The sequence below is a fragment of the Pollachius pollachius genome (genome assembly GCF_949987615.1).
Source record: "Pollachius pollachius genome assembly, chromosome: 2".
Classification (NCBI taxonomy): Eukaryota; Metazoa; Chordata; class Actinopteri; order Gadiformes; family Gadidae; genus Pollachius; species Pollachius pollachius.
Window position 1 is genome coordinate 27652362 of NC_136935.1, and position 12789 is coordinate 27665150.

Below are 12789 nucleotides of genomic sequence, written 5' to 3' on the forward strand. Positions count from 1 at the left end.
GTGCAAGGAGGGTGAGACATTGAGTGACAAGACTGGCATCATAGTGTTTGTTATTTATTTGTTGTCATTATGTCACCACCACCAGAGTTGAAGCAGGTCTAAACAGTCTGTTGGTTTAAAGGTCAAGGCAATTCTAACATGTAGTAATCAACTATGGGCATTCTTCTTGTTCTTCTTCCATCTCTCACAAGGGATAGTCACTCCATAAGCTGAAAGACAAAGACAGATGTCTGACAAAGACTCACTATTGTAGCTGTTTGCTGCGTTCCCCAGGTGAACAGGTGACAGATGATGCCATCATTACTGGGGTATAACAAGCCTTTTACGAGAAAGGATGAGTCGAATATCTATAGTCCATAATATTATATTATTCAGAGATGAAGGAGAAATCTTTAATTCTGTGATTGCTGTTGAGTGTTGTTGAAGGGTAAGCAAACCATGTTTGGGCTCCAAGTACCATCACATTTTGGGCCGAGATCTAGGAATGTGGTCTTAGCCTCATGTTACCACCCATGCTAACTTTGATCAAATTTTTTTAAGGGGCTATGACCCCTAAATCCTTTTTCTCTGTATATGTCTGATATGATTTTCAACATAGTGGTATGTGTCATTTAGTCATGGTTTAAAAGTATGATGTGATTTAGAGAGTAGGAGTAATATCCTATGTTTTTTGCTGGTCTGCGTCGTCCAGTTTGTGAACGCTGAAACCTCACCTCCTAACTAGTAAAATCTTTGAAGTCCCAGAAGACTCAGCGGCAACGGAGGCGAGATGTGTGTGGATGTGTGGAGCTCTGTCTTGGCAGCAGTTAGGGCTGATGACCGTGTCCGATAGAGGGTTAAACTTCTCGGACACCCATAGTATAACATGAAATATTTTTCCTATGAATATTTATAATTAAATAAAGGGGGAAAAGTGCAATCAATTTTGTCTTTTAATTTACATTTGACCCAAAGTCAAAGCTTTTTAAGAAAATTAATCAAATAAATGATATTGGTGTGACCGCTGAGTGCGTATGACACACCATCCTAGACGTTGTCTAGCACAAGGCTAAAGATAGCATCGTCGGCAAGCGTCTGGTGTATGTTTATACTCTCAGCCTGCTCCTCCTGAGACCAGGGGTCCCTGTGTGTCTGTGTGCATGCGTGAGGGCCCTGCTCACCTCCGGGTGAACTGGGGATCGTTGTTTGTACGCAGCAGCAGCTCCCTGATCTCGTGGGGGGGGTTCAGCCCGTAGACCTGCGCCCGCTCCCATCTCTGGAGCCTGCTGATACCTGGGGGAGGACATACGCTGGGGACGGGGCTCTTAGACTGTTGATACGGGCTGTCTACATACATAGATACATAGATGATTTACAGTATATATATATATATATTTACATAGATAGATGTTATATATAAACTCAGCACAAAAAGTAAGGAAATTTGTGTCTGGTTGATTATTTGATCATTTTAAAGTCTGTATAGTTCCCTTTCAAATGGTGCCCCATTTGTAAGAAACATTCACTTGTGGGATTAGCAGCAGAGCTGAGTATGTGGGTTGTGCAAAATCTTTTTTTCAATGGGGTTGAGGGTAGGACTGCTAGCAGGCCATTCCATCCTCTCCACTCCCACATTCTGGAGGTAGTCTCTGATAAACCCCGCCCTGTGGGGGCGAGCGTTGTCATCTTGGAGGATAGAGTTCGGTCCCAGACTGTAGAGATATGGGATTGCCAATGGTTGCAGAATCTCATCTCTAAATCTCTCTGCATTGAGATTTCTTCCAATAATGATAAGCCTCGTTTTTCAAGTGAGGGAGATGCCAGCCCACACCATCACACTGCCTCCACCAAAAGATGTTATTCTATCGGTTCAGCAATCATAATAGCGTCCTCCGCGTCTTCTCCACACTTTGACCCTACAATCCAACTGCTGTAGGCAGAATCTGGACTCATCACTGAAAATAACGTTCCTCCACATGTTCAGGTTCCAGTGCACATGTTGCAGACACCAGCTCAAACGGGCCTGAGGGTGAAGGGCAGTCATGGCAGGACTCCTGGCAGCCCTATGAGACCGGAGATTGGCTGTGTGTAGTCCGTTCCGGATTGTCTGGGCAGAGAGCTGTCGGCCATATCGTCCTGCAAACCTTGACTGCAAATCTGTAGAAGACAACCTATGGCACCTAAGTGCTGACAGGGTGATGGTCTTCTTGGGGTGTCGTCTTCTTGGGACGCCCACTTCGCGGGCTGTCTTTCACATCCCCCGTTATGTGGGATGCGGAATATGTGATTGTGAATATGCGGAACACCAGCTTGAAGTTGCCCAATCAATAACCAGTTTGGCAATGGCAGAAAAGATTTGGCAAATTTTTCATGGGCGCAACCCACATACGCAGCGCTGCTGCTCATCCCACAAATGCATGTTCCTTACAAATGGGGCACCATTTTAAAGGGAACTAAACAGGCTTTCCAACGGTATAAGATTTATTGCCAAAAAGCATTGTTACCACAGAGAAATAATCTACCAAACACAAATTTCCTTATTTTTTGTGCTAAGTTTATATATAAACAGAAGTCACAGACAGACAGACAGACTAATAGATAGGTGAAAGATATACATAGTGTGATAACAGATATATAGATATATGATGACAGATAGATAGATCAATTAGATCGAAAGAAAGATATAGAACGATTGATTATAGACAGATAGATGGATAAATAGAGGATAAGATAGATGATGGATAAATAGAAAGATTGATAGATTAAAGGTCCCATGGCATGAAAATTTCCCTTCATGAGGTTTTCTAACATTAATATGATTTCCCCTAGCCTGCCTATGGTCCCCCAGTAGCTAGAAATGGTGTTAGGTGTAAAACGAGCACTAGGTATCCTGCTCTGCCTTTGAAAAAATGAAAGCTCAGACGCTCCGATTTCAAATTTGGCCCCATATGTCATCACAAGGGGCCAGGTTACCTCCCCTTCTCTGCTTTGCCGGCCCAGAGAATTTGGCCCACCAATGAGACAATGAGCTACGACTGTTGTACACTTCTTTGTTATTTGGATAACCGTTCTGCTGTTGGTGTTATGGCACATAACACATCGGGTTCTCTGACGTCTCTGGTATTTCCAAAACGAGACTCGTAGTGAGGGTTATCTCAGCCATAGTTGAGAAGGAATTGGGGGAAAGGAACTTTGGCTTTGACTCCCTGAAGTACATGAACCGAGACATGGAGGAGAAAGGGATTGTTGCTCGCGAGTGCCTCGTGGCGGTGGTGCCTCGTGGCGGTGGTGCCTCGTGGCGGTGGTGCCTCGTGGCGGTGGTGCCTCGCAGCGGCGAGCAGCGGGCAGCGGGGCTCCGGCGGGAGACAATCGCGGGCAACAATCCCTTTCTCCTCCATGGCGCGGTTCAGTCTACTTGATGTGGAAGTGTAAGAACAAGAGACGTCGAATAACCTGACGCAGTCGTTTGAGATTCATAATATCGTCTGGAGGTGCACACAGCTATTGGCCGTGATAATATATATTATATGATATAAATATCTATGTATAATATGATTTTATTTAGATATAGAGCTCCAGGACTCCCGCCGGATCACCCAGATTTTTCTAGAATATTTACAAAACACGGCCAAAGGCTGTGTGCGCCTCGCCATTGTGATACATCCACTGTAAACAGAGCGCATGGTACCGTGGCCGCAAGATGCTCAGGGCCACACCCCCACCTTCCTCCTTGACCCGCCTCTCTCCTCCTCATTTGCATTAAAGCTACAGACACCGAAACGGCGCGTTTGGGGAAAGCTCAATGTGCGACTGGCTCGTAGTGGCTGTAATTCTGCACCACGGCTGATTTTCGGGAAGGTATTAAAACACTGTGATAGGGGCCCACTAATATCTATATTAAAGCATCCATAAAGTAGCATGCCATGGGACCTTTAATAGATGATAGACATGTCATTCATTGAGGTGTTACAGCAACTTATATCAAAAACACAATAGTCAAATGTTAATAAAAAAGTTAGTGAAGAATTGAGAATTGAATATAATAAATATCTATTAAAACAAATAGTTTTTTTTGAAGGTACAAAGTTAAAGGTCCCCGTGGCTTATATATAGGTGTTAGTGGGCCCTAAATACAGTATTTGAAGACGTTCAAGAAATTCAGCCTTTGTGCAGAATTACAGCCAGTCCAACAATGAGCTTTCGACAAAAGTGCCATTTTTTAGAGGCGGGTCAAGGTGGAGGGTGGAGGTGTAGCTCTGAGCAGCTTGCAGCCACGGTACCATGCGCTCATGTTTTACAGTGGATGTATCGCAATGGGGAGGCGCACATGGCTTTAGGCCGTGTTCTGCAAATATTCTAGAACAGAGATCTCCGGGTGCTATATCTAAATAATATCATATTATACATAGATACCTATATCATATAATATATATTATCACGGCCAAAAAGTGTGCACCTCCAGACGATATTATGAATCTCAGACAACTGCGTCGGGTTCTCCGACGTCTCTGGTTCTCCAGAGACGTCTCTGGAGAACCCTTCCGACGTCTGTGGTTCTCCAGAGACGTCAGAGACGGCGGAGACGGCGGGAGACAATTGCGGGCAACAATCCCTTTCTCCTCCATGTTGCGGTTCATGTATTTTAGGGAGTCAAAGCCAAAGTTCCTTTCCCCCAATTCTTTCTCAACCATGACTGAGATAACCCTCACTACGAGTCTCGTTGTGGAAATACCAGAGACGTCAGAGAACCCGACGTGTTATGCGCCATAACACCAACAGGTTTTATGGCGCCTCCAGACGATATTATGAATCTCAAACGACTGCGTCGGGTTCTCTGACGTCTCTGGTTCTTCCACTTCCACATCAATCTGAAGTAGACTGAACCGCGACATGGAGGAGAAAGGGATTGGTACCCGCGATTGTTGACAGCGATTGTCTCCCGCCGGAGCCCCGCTGCCCGCTGCCGAGGCTCCGGCTGGAGACAATCACAGGCAACAATCCCTTTCTCCTCCATGTCGCGGTTCATGTACTTCAGGGAGTCAAAGCCAAAGTTCCTTTCCCCCAATTCCTTCTCAACCCTGGCTGAGATAACCCCCACTACGAGCCACGTTGTGGAAATACCAGAGACGTCAAAGAACCCGACGTACAGCAGAACGGTTATCTCAATAACAAAGAAGTGTAACAGTCGTAGCTCATTGTCTCATTGGCGGGCCAAGTACTCTGGGCGGGCAAAGCAGAGAAGGGGAGGTAACATTTCCCCGTATGACGACATATGGGGAAAATTCCAAATTGGTACGTCTGAGCTTTTTTTTTCAAAGGCAGAGCAGGACACCTAGTGCTCGTTTTACACCCAACGCCATTTCTAGCTACTGGGGGACCATAGGCGGGCTAGGGGAACTCATATTAATGTTAGAAAACCTGATAAAGTGAATTTTCATGCTATGGGTCCTTAAAATGTTAAGCAATGCCATCACAGTGCAAAAATCTTTGCAATTATACAAATATAATATTGTCAATTGTAAGCTATCTGCATGTAATTGATGGATTATGATGGATGAGAGGGTGCTGTGGTATTGTACTTTGGCATTAACATTATTTTCTACTGCTTTCTACTTTACTACAGCTGAGTAGTAAGTAATAACACAAATATTATATTACAATAACCATATACTAATAACCAATAACCAAAAAACACAAATATTATATTACAATAACCATATACCAATAACCAATAACCAAAAAATACCATATTTGGAAAACCATTCTAAAATACAAGATAATGTATAGCATATGGTGTCTAGCTCAATGTCCAGTGTGGCATTACCACTGAAAAAGGGGTTTGAGTCTCACTGGGTCCCCAACTGCAGACTGTAAGCACTCGATAAAAGCCCCATGGCAGATATAATTTCCTGTATATTGCCTGGTAGCAAAAGGGACCCTTGCCATAATGGATGGGTGGTTATCTTTGGTCAATAATATTCAGGGGTGAATGTTGAAGGAGCCATGTGGAAGCACTGCTTGATAAATGACACATTTCAAATATGAAACCTATGACAAAGTTGAAGGCATTTACCCACACCATCGTATTTCTTGTTCGGTCCAGATCATAGTTCAGTAATCGTGCTACATGCTTTACCTGTACATGGCCCATACTTCCAGTCCAGATCAAACTGCTTCAGTTCCTCCAGCTCCAATTCTTGCTCTGTTATAGTCTCAGTCTCTGAGTGAACAAAAAACAACTATATTATTAAAGATATGGACAAGAAGTATATCCATCTTTTCATGAACATCTCAAAAAACATTTCAATATACAACTCGAAGTGAAATAATAAGTCAGTCATGAGAGAACGCAGACATTTTTCCATGTGACTATACTGCCCTGGCTGGACTTGGTTTGACAGAAGCACAGCATGGCTGCTGGTATTTGTAATAGTAGTACTTAGCGTTCTGTAGCATCTTATCCTAGCTATCTTTGTTGTATACGGAGAATGGGTTAACCTAGCAATTCTTAGTGCTTGGTACTATGAACATCCTTACTGTACCGACAGTGATATATTGTTCCTCTTTCTTCTGACAAATGTACTTATAGTAAGTCGCTTTGGATAAAAGCATCTGCTAAATGCCCTAAATGTAATTATAAATGTATTTGTATCACCATTACAACAGAGGTACCCGCATTCAGCTGTGTCTGTAACTGATGACCGTTGTCTTGAGTCTATGACAAAACAACACACACTTATTGTAGCCTACATTGTTTTATATTATAGCATTCCGATGAAATTTGATTGATTGTTCAAGAGACATTTAATATATTTGGGTTGTGTCAGACTGACAGAACACAAAATTATATCCGCAAAGATAAATTCAGTTTGAAGTTCGGAATTCCACCTGTTTCCCTCATAATCTCAATAGCTCAGAAAACTATTTATTTCAGAAAAGTTTTGTTAAGCGAGTGCCACACGATAACCTTGATATAAGGAAAAAAAAGCATCAGCATCAATTTCAGTTATCTAATGGTGTGACATATTTCCCAATGTCTAGCCCTTAGACCAAGACTAATCTGAAAGCAATCTGCCCTTTTCATCAAGTTATTATTTTGTTATGCAAGCGTATTACGCCAATCTAAAATCACAGCGGTGCACTTCTATATAAACCTTCATCCCCCTTTTCAATTAAGATAATATAGTTAGAGCTGGGAAGTACTAAATACAAACAACGGTCTACTTTTACTCGCTACATCTGAACACAAATCTTTGCTTTCTACTCCTTAGAAATATCAAGCATTTTACTTGCATCATTGGGTGCCTTCCTAACATCAAGACAGATTTCAACCTAAATGCACGTAACAAGATGAAAAGTGCTGCATATCGAGCAAAGATACATAAATAAGACGTGAGGTTCAGGCTCTGAAATTAGATTAATTTCAGAGCCTGTACTTACCACTTATACTTAAGTAAAGAAGTCGAATCAGTTGCTGAATTTACATTAAAAATGACTTTGACTTTGATCTTTGTTCATGGAGCCACAGCCACAGCCACGCCATGCTACAGCCAAGCCGCTCAACGCCAAGCCCATGCTCGGCCCAGGACCCCCCCTTGTCCTTTCTCTTGCCCTTGCCCTGGCCTGTGCCCTCTCCCTGGCCCTTGCCCGTAAGTTGCATTCTTCTCTTCCGTTTTTTTGGACTTCCTATTGGACATTTTCCCGGTCATTGCGACCGCTAGTTTTCTGTTCCCCTGGACTGTAGTGCCCCAGTGCCTAGCCAAGCTCCTTAGTTTTCCCCCACTGTTGCTTTGCCTGTGCTCGTTGGAGCCTGTTGCCTACGACCCCTGTTTAAAATATAAACAGGGGTATTTCATTTTTTTTCTATATTTCTTTGTTCAAGTATATCGTTGTGCATTGCGGTCCATTTTCTGCACCTTGGCCAGCGGCCGCGACACGCAGCATGTCATTCCCTGACACTTTCTGTAAACAGTGAGTTGTTTGTGGTTGGGGGTAAAGAGACTCTGCCTAAAACATCTGCTTAAAGGAACACAAGTCAATTGATTTGATTGACCATAATTTCCTGATGCTTAATGCACTTCTTGATAACCATTAATTAAATCTTCATTAACAACTTGGCCCCACTCGTGTTAAGGTCGACTAGTACACAAACTAAATGTTGTCAGATGGTACCATTCTGTGGTGGGGATGGGGGTCTCTTTTCCCTCTTGACATGTCGTCGTTTCTTGACCACCTTGAAGGAGTCTGTTATCAGGCGGCGCTTCGTTGTCATGGTTATGAGGACCTGAAGGAAGAGGGATGACATGGGTTCAGGACGGTACGGACGCGTCCACGTGTATCTATCTCTATATATCTCTATATATCTATCTCCTCTAGAATGGAGCACAGCTCTATGAGCAATGTAATGTTGTTCACAAACAAAGACCTCAATGTTTTGAAATTGTCATCCATATTGTTAATTAGGTACACCTTTAAAAACGCCTCCCAAAAGAATAAAATTGAAGATAAGGACTTGTTTCTGCAGACCTGTAAGTAGACTAACATGCATTGATAACAGTCACAGAAAATATATTTACAAAGACGTTACTGTCAGCAACATTGAACACATTGAGATATCAGGTTCATGTAATTTTAGTTACATACTAGCAGAGCTAGCCTATATATTTTTTTACATTTATTTTATAAATTATTTTATAAATGATTTATAATAATTTATGCAACCAGCAGGTGCTAGCAAGAAAAGGCAGGAGAGAGGTGGAGCACGTCTTACAATGGTTTAGTCGTTATAACAGTGTAGTAGACTACGTTTTGAGCTCTTAAACCTTAATGTGCTTTTGAGGAGTCAAATGAATGGCATTATACAGAGAAGCTACATTTGTAATGTATTTTTAAGAAGATTGTTGCAGGTCCACATGCTAGGAATGACGCAGAAGATAAGTGACCGTAGCAGCAACAGTGAGATTTTCAATGCAGTTCAGTTTACAAGTGAAGACAGGGTTATTGTTTGGGACAAGCCTAACCGACCTGATTCCAAGTACATACAAGAGCAAAGTCTGGCGTATAGGATCCTGCATTTTCAATAATGTCGGACCCTGTATTTCAAAAGTGGTACAAGCAACATCCATGGCTTCACCAGCCCATTATTGAAGACAATTCTGTATTTCCAGTTTGTCAAAGCATATAAAAAATTAAGAAGAGCACATCGGAAAAGATGTTGAGTCGTCTCGATCATTTAGCAAAACACTGCAGGTGTGGGTACCAGATTGACTTGGCCGCTAGATTGACTCGGGGTCCTGCGGTTACAGATGACGTATCGACACTTGACGTATTGATACAAGCCGACGGACAAAACCCGGAAGGGTTGTTTATAAACAGGGCTCAATCATGGACATAAAAAGAAGGCTCAATCCGTTTTAGTTTTGATTTCATTGAACGCAGCCCGTTCTTTGGCACAAACAAAGCCATTGGAAACACGTCTAAAAGCACTGATGAATGCATATGTAACCCAGTTCCTGTTAGGGACTCTTAGAGAACAGAAGTGTCTGCGTGTGGGTTGCTGTTTTGACTGTGTTGGGAGCGCTGGAAATAAAGTGGATCGCCCCATTCAGTGAATAGAGTTAACCGATTCTTCTTTTATATATTACCCAAGTATAGCCAACAATAAAACGCTTGGTTACACATATATTTTTGTTTTCACATGTAAAAGTAATTATCACCTACAAAATTAATCCTTTATTGATGAAAGCCCCCCCCCCCCCCCCCCCCCCCCCAACGTTTATTAGCTCACGTTAGCCATCAATATAAAGCCACAAATATTATCTGATCAATCTTCGTACATTAGATTATTATTCATAGATTAGAAAACAAAAGGAGATCGTTAATACTTGGGAATAAAAGTGTTTACAGGAAGTGCATCATTATTGTGCATGTACGACCCCGAGTCGATCTGGCAGTCAAGTCGATCTGGTACCCACAAAGGTACAGTTTGTTTGTGTTTCAGAATAGGCACTCAATCATTCTTTTGGCCGCTGACTGTACCAGCCAGATTCTGGGCTAAACCCTGAATGCCTTGAAAATGGTTGAACAGATGGTAAAGATTATGTTAATAATCTTGAAGTTCAGGCCCAAAATATTGCAATATATGTGCTTGAAAAGGGGAAACAATTTGTTATATGGAGCTTAATGTTTTTAATAGTTTGTGTTCATGTGTGCATGCACATGCACCACTTGGGTATTGGCAGTATTGACAATTTAAAATAAATGTCCCCACAAATAGTCAAAAGAAACCTACGCCCTTAGATGAACGTGCACTTACAATTCCGATTTGATCAATAACGTGAGGGTTAGGGAAAGGATGACAGAAAATTTCTGTTCACCCAAGAAAACAACAACAAAGCTATCTCAAGGCCTGCCAAATCACATAGCCATGATTTGAATCACAGGCTGTGATTTAATGAAGTTAGCGTATTCCTCGTCCACGCTTGTCTAACAATATATAACTACAGGCTATAAAAATAAAGCCTGTACTGAATTTATTGATTAATACCGATTAATATTCTGTCTTGATAAATTAAATATTGCCAAAAAATCAAATCTCCTGTGCAAAACCCTGGATGATGAAGTAAATAAGGGCGGATGAATGATGTTAATGTATTTATGTAAGCGTCTTATGGAGTCTCGATCAAAGCACAGCGCCGTTCATCATTCATCAGTGGGCTGTTATCACGAACAGAAGGTTTTAATGGAAAAAAAATATGGCTTTGATGATGTTATATAGTTAAATTGTGTTTAACTCACGATCTCTCTCTGTTTCATCAAAACAAAAGCAACATCAAAAGGGGCGTTTATATTTTCTTCTTCGTGTGACGCCTGATTTAAGGTATGTTTGTTTCACACTGCCCTCTGCCGGTCATTAATGTGTGTGTCACGCCCTCTGTCGGTCAGTATACGGAACGACATCCAGGATTATCTTGATTCATTGCTCGGGTAGAACAGAAAGAATAACTTTCAATGTAGGGACTTATTATTAATACACCATATAATTATTACAAAAAGTAGGATATTACTCAGAGCACGACTGATTTCAAGTCCTAGGCCATTGTTCTTAAGGTACGGCCAGACTGAACGCGTTACGCGCGTTAGAGGCGTTGAAAATCAGCATTTTTGCATAGGGAACCATTGGTTTAAACGTACGACCACCTGATGGCTTTTTGGTCTTTGATTGAGCCTTGTCTCTACAAAATGGTCTGTGTCTCCAGAGCCAAATCAGCTGCCCAGAAAAAAGAAGTGGTCGCACCTGCACGTTCATCAACAGTACTTTATAAGTAGTTACAGATGTAATTATACGTGATGCCATTGCATTTGTATTTGTTGTTTGAGCTATACTTTTTTTCTTTTCCTCAGTGACAACTGCTTCAGCCCATAGATTAACTCTTTATTTTTTCATCACTGGTGATGAATCACAAAGCTTGATCTATGAGAAAAAGGTAAATCATTAGAAATATAACCTCAGCATCATGGGTGTAAAAAACGACGTGGTTCTTATGAAGGTAAGTACTTGAACTGTGCTAGAAAAAGCCTACCATCCTGAATGCTTACTGTTATATTCTCTCCCTCTTAAAATAAAGATGTTTTTTTTAAAGCGGACTCCAAGAATCACACAATTTTTCCAATGTACCTGTACTTCTGCTGTGCAAACGACAATAAATATCTTGAATATTGAAAAGTTGTAGTCTTGTACTCATTACCTTGACTAAAATAAATTGCGTGTGAAAAACAGGGAGACATGAAAAACATTCAAGTTGGTGGCCCTTGAGGACTACACTACAGCTACTGCTTAACCAAACAAACACCACTGAACAGGGATGAACACAGCTACCTGCCTAGACTCAAACGGCAGGTCAGCTTGTCTTTATTGGACACTGAATGAAATAACACATACAAATTCATTAAGCTTCAATTGTACTGGGTTACTCGCATCATCACATCTATAACATGTTACTACAAGGAAAGCAACGTTAGGTAGCTACGTAACGTTAGTTTTATATACGCAAAACCGTGTCCTATAAATGAAACTATTATCACTCAACACAACAGGCAAACATCAAGGCTGAAATAAAACACTGGTTAAGAAATCTTGTTAGAATTTGCTGTTTCTGCATCGTAATACACGTTAGAAAGTGACAGTTGCCTGACAGACTAGACTTTGACAGTAGCTAGCGTCTGTTAGACTTAGTTTTTTTTTACCATCGTATCTGTGAATGCAGGTCGCAGAATACATACTAAACCCCTTCTCCAATTTGCTGGTCGGAGTTTTCGTTTCGCTACATAATCGATGTACATCAGTGATGTTTATTGTCAGCAGCTCTTGTAAACACCGGGTGTCGAACGTCGCCATCGTTGACCGGAAGCTGTGAAGCTGTATTACGGCGAACCAGGAAGTGCTTGTGCAAGTAGCCTATTAGGTTTCTGACGTCACTGTCTGTATGTTGACTACGCGACCTTTTTATTCCGACCAATCAGAGGCGAGCTGAGCCGGCGCACCGCGGCCGGTCGTTATGGGGGCTGTCTGAGCTGTCAGAGGAGCGGCGATCTGGACCACTATCAACTCCTAACGGGGGATTAAAGCCACCACGGAGATCTGCGTACTGCCGCAAACAAACACCCGCGCCTCTTCACCACAAACATGTGGACTATGGCGCTATTTTAATCCAAAGAGGTAAGACGCGGATCTTCCGCTATAGCGGTCATCCCAGCTTCATGCTGGTTGGAATTTTCTTACAATGAATTCCACAATCGATGTACTATGTT

The 12789-nt window shown here is 42.0% G+C and overlaps 1 protein-coding gene across 1 annotated transcript; it reads right to left on the minus strand.

Moving 5' to 3' along the window:
* Positions 1-33: 33 nt before the first annotated feature.
* On the minus strand, positions 34-10880 carry pold4 (DNA polymerase delta 4, accessory subunit). The gene is made up of 5 exons (XM_079729355.1): positions 10777-10880; positions 8152-8263; positions 6116-6199; positions 1161-1272; positions 34-209 (listed from the first exon to the last, which is right to left on the minus strand). The coding sequence occupies exons 1-5, from the start codon at positions 10792-10794 to the stop codon at positions 185-187; spliced, it is 351 nt and encodes a 116-aa protein (XP_079585481.1). The 5' UTR covers positions 10795-10880; the 3' UTR covers positions 34-184.
* Positions 10881-12789: the final 1909 nt, after the last annotated feature.

Coding starts and splice junctions, on each gene's coding strand:
- pold4 (XM_079729355.1), bottom strand. Junction 1,273..6,115: donor GAAGTATGGGCCATGTACAG/GTAAAGCATGTA, acceptor GTCCTCCCCCAG/GTATCAGCAGGCTCCAGAGA. Junction 210..1,160: donor GATCCCCAGTTCACCCGGAG/GTGAGCAGGGCC, acceptor TTTGTCTTTCAG/CTTATGGAGTGACTATCCCT.